This window comes from Alosa sapidissima, chromosome 4 (genome assembly GCF_018492685.1).
Source record: "Alosa sapidissima isolate fAloSap1 chromosome 4, fAloSap1.pri, whole genome shotgun sequence".
NCBI lineage: Eukaryota > Metazoa > Chordata > Actinopteri > Clupeiformes > Clupeidae > Alosa > Alosa sapidissima.
In genome coordinates this window covers 9411816-9414315 of record NC_055960.1, presented here as the reverse complement: position 1 = coordinate 9414315, position 2500 = coordinate 9411816, and the positions used below count along the sequence as shown (strand labels likewise).

Sequence of the window (2500 nt, the reverse complement as noted above, 5' to 3'; positions counted from 1 at the left end):
CTCGAGACGACTATATCCTCACCTCCACACACCTTTACCTTAACTTAAGGTCTATTATTCTAGGTCTATTATTCTGCACATGGGTGGTCCAAGCTCATGGTTTCCAGGGTACAGAATTAAGTACACGTAAGCTGAACACATTTGCTCACTTGTTTCAGCAACGAGTGCCATGCTGTCTATACTACTATTGGCAGTCACCGTGTTGCAATGCTCAGTATTTGCATAGAACAGTTAGTTGGGGATGCAATGGACACTTGTCTCTTGGCACTAAAAATGGCCAACTCCCATTTAAAAAATGTCCAGTATCTTATTGCTTTGTTTCTCTCCTCTGTCACCTGTGAGGCCAGGGCATATAACAACACATCCAGGTACTGTGAGAATTAAAGGCTGAAAGTCCCATTCTGTAAACATGAATGAATGAATGAATGTGTGTATATGTGTATAAATGAATGAATGAATGAATGAATGTGTGTATATGTGTATAAATGAATGAATGAATGAATGAATGAATGAATGAATGTACATGTGTATAAATGAATGAATGAATGAATGAATGAATGAATGGGAGGGACTCACGCTATGCTCTCCCTCAGTGACGCGGATCTCGTAGGCGTAGGCCAGGATGATATCCAACAGGCTGAGCCACACATGCTGGCGCGTCGACTTGTCCAGCAGGTACGAGCGGTTGGTGAATTTCCTCATCTGCTCCTTGTCCTCGTCAGAGAACTCTATGGCTGGAAAGAGAGAGGGGGAGAGAGAGAGAGAGAGAGAGAGAGAGAGAGAGAGAGAGAGAGAGAGAGAGAGGAGGAAGAAAAGTCACTTTCAGTCCAATCACATCCTCATGGAAGGCTCGTGGGACAGAAACAAAAGAGCCTGTGTGTGTGTGTGTGTGTGTGTGTGTGTGTGAGGGAGCCAGCTCATCTGTCATCCTCCTAACGGCCCAGATAGATGGAGAAGAGCAGCGCTTCTCTTTCCATCACTGACAATTTCACAACGGGGAGGGAGAGGGGGGGGAGGGAGAGAGAGGGAGAAGGAGAGGGAGAGAGGAAAAGGGAGAGGGAGAGAGAGAGAGAGAGAGAGGGAGAGAGAGAGGGAGAGAGAGAGGGAGAGAGAGAGAGGGAGAGAGAGAGAGAGAGGGAGAGAGAGAGGGAGAGAGAGAGAGAGAGAAAGAGAGAGACAAAGAGAGAGAAGGGGAACTTTCATTTGATGCAGCAAGCCAAGCTCGAGACTGATCAATAACAAGAGCAGTGCAGACAAAACACACTGCCTTGTGCCGTGACCGTGATTTACCAAACATACTCAAAAACACATACGACGACAAAGAGTGGGCTTCACAAACGTGGTCAACTCGGTTACAGCGAGAGAATACGCTACCAGTTGGGCCAACTGTGACAGCCGCAACGCTCGGACCCAGACCCAGCCCTGGTCCGTGTCTCCAGCGCTGGCCCGTGTCTCTGGCCCCGACCGGAAAAAAAAAGAAAAACGACAGAGAAAAAAAACCCAAACAGGCAAAGCCTGTGCCTGTGCTGCGCTGGAAAACGCTGTAGTCAGCAGATCTGCTCGGTGGGTCTTGGAGCGGAGGAGAGCAGAGCAGCTGAAAGCGATCCGCTCCTCTGCAGCCCTGCCGGCCCCGATACAGAGCCCCCAATGTGCAAGGGGCGCTGTTCTGGGGGCCAGAATATGCTCTCTAGCTCTCCCCCCCTCCCTCACACACACACACACACACACACACACACACACACACACACACACACACACACACACACACACAGCACTCTACACGTACACACACACACAAACACACACCCACACAAGCATGCACACACACACATACACAAAGCATACACACACACACACACACACACACACACACACACACACACACACACACACACACACACACATGCATACACACACACACACACACACACACACACACACACACACAGCACACTCTACACACACACACACACAAACACCACAGCAGTTTCCAATGATGGTCTTGGCCAGTGTTGAGAGCCTTGGCTGTGCTGCGAGGTGGATTCCTGCCGCATGACGGCAAGCCCCCGATCCCTCAGCTCTTTACCTGGGTCCCGCGCTGCCACAGCTGCACCAGACAGAACCCAGCGGAGCTGACGACAACACACACACACACACACACACAAAGCTCCTCCACACTGCACCACCCCCCCCACACCATCACTAATCCGCCCCCACCTCCCCTGAGAAGGCAGCCAGGAGCCTGGGGAGTAGGCTGTACCCCACTGGCCCACATCCAGCTCCTCAACACAGAGTATGAAAACACACTGAGCCCATTTGAGTCGGAGAGGAGGAGGAGGAGGAGGAGGAGGGGGAGGAGGAGGAGGGGGAGGATGAGGAGGAGGGGGAGGAGGGGGGCACACAGCCCTTCTCTCTCCCCCTTTCTCTTCTAAACAGTCGTTCTTTACAGCAGGACAGCTCTGCACTGCGGGCGGTTGTGTGGTGTGTGGTGTTGTGTTGG

At 51.5% G+C, this 2500-nt stretch overlaps 1 protein-coding gene across 1 annotated transcript in view; it reads right to left on the bottom strand.

Annotated features, from left to right (window-relative positions):
- shq1 (SHQ1, H/ACA ribonucleoprotein assembly factor) overlaps window positions 1-2500 on the bottom strand; it is a 36677-nt gene that overhangs the window by 21439 nt on the left and 12738 nt on the right. Inside the window, exon 8 of the mRNA XM_042089111.1 lies at window positions 577-734. Within this exon, the coding sequence (XP_041945045.1) occupies window positions 577-734 (158 nt within the window). The remainder of the gene's footprint in view (window positions 1-576; window positions 735-2500) is intronic.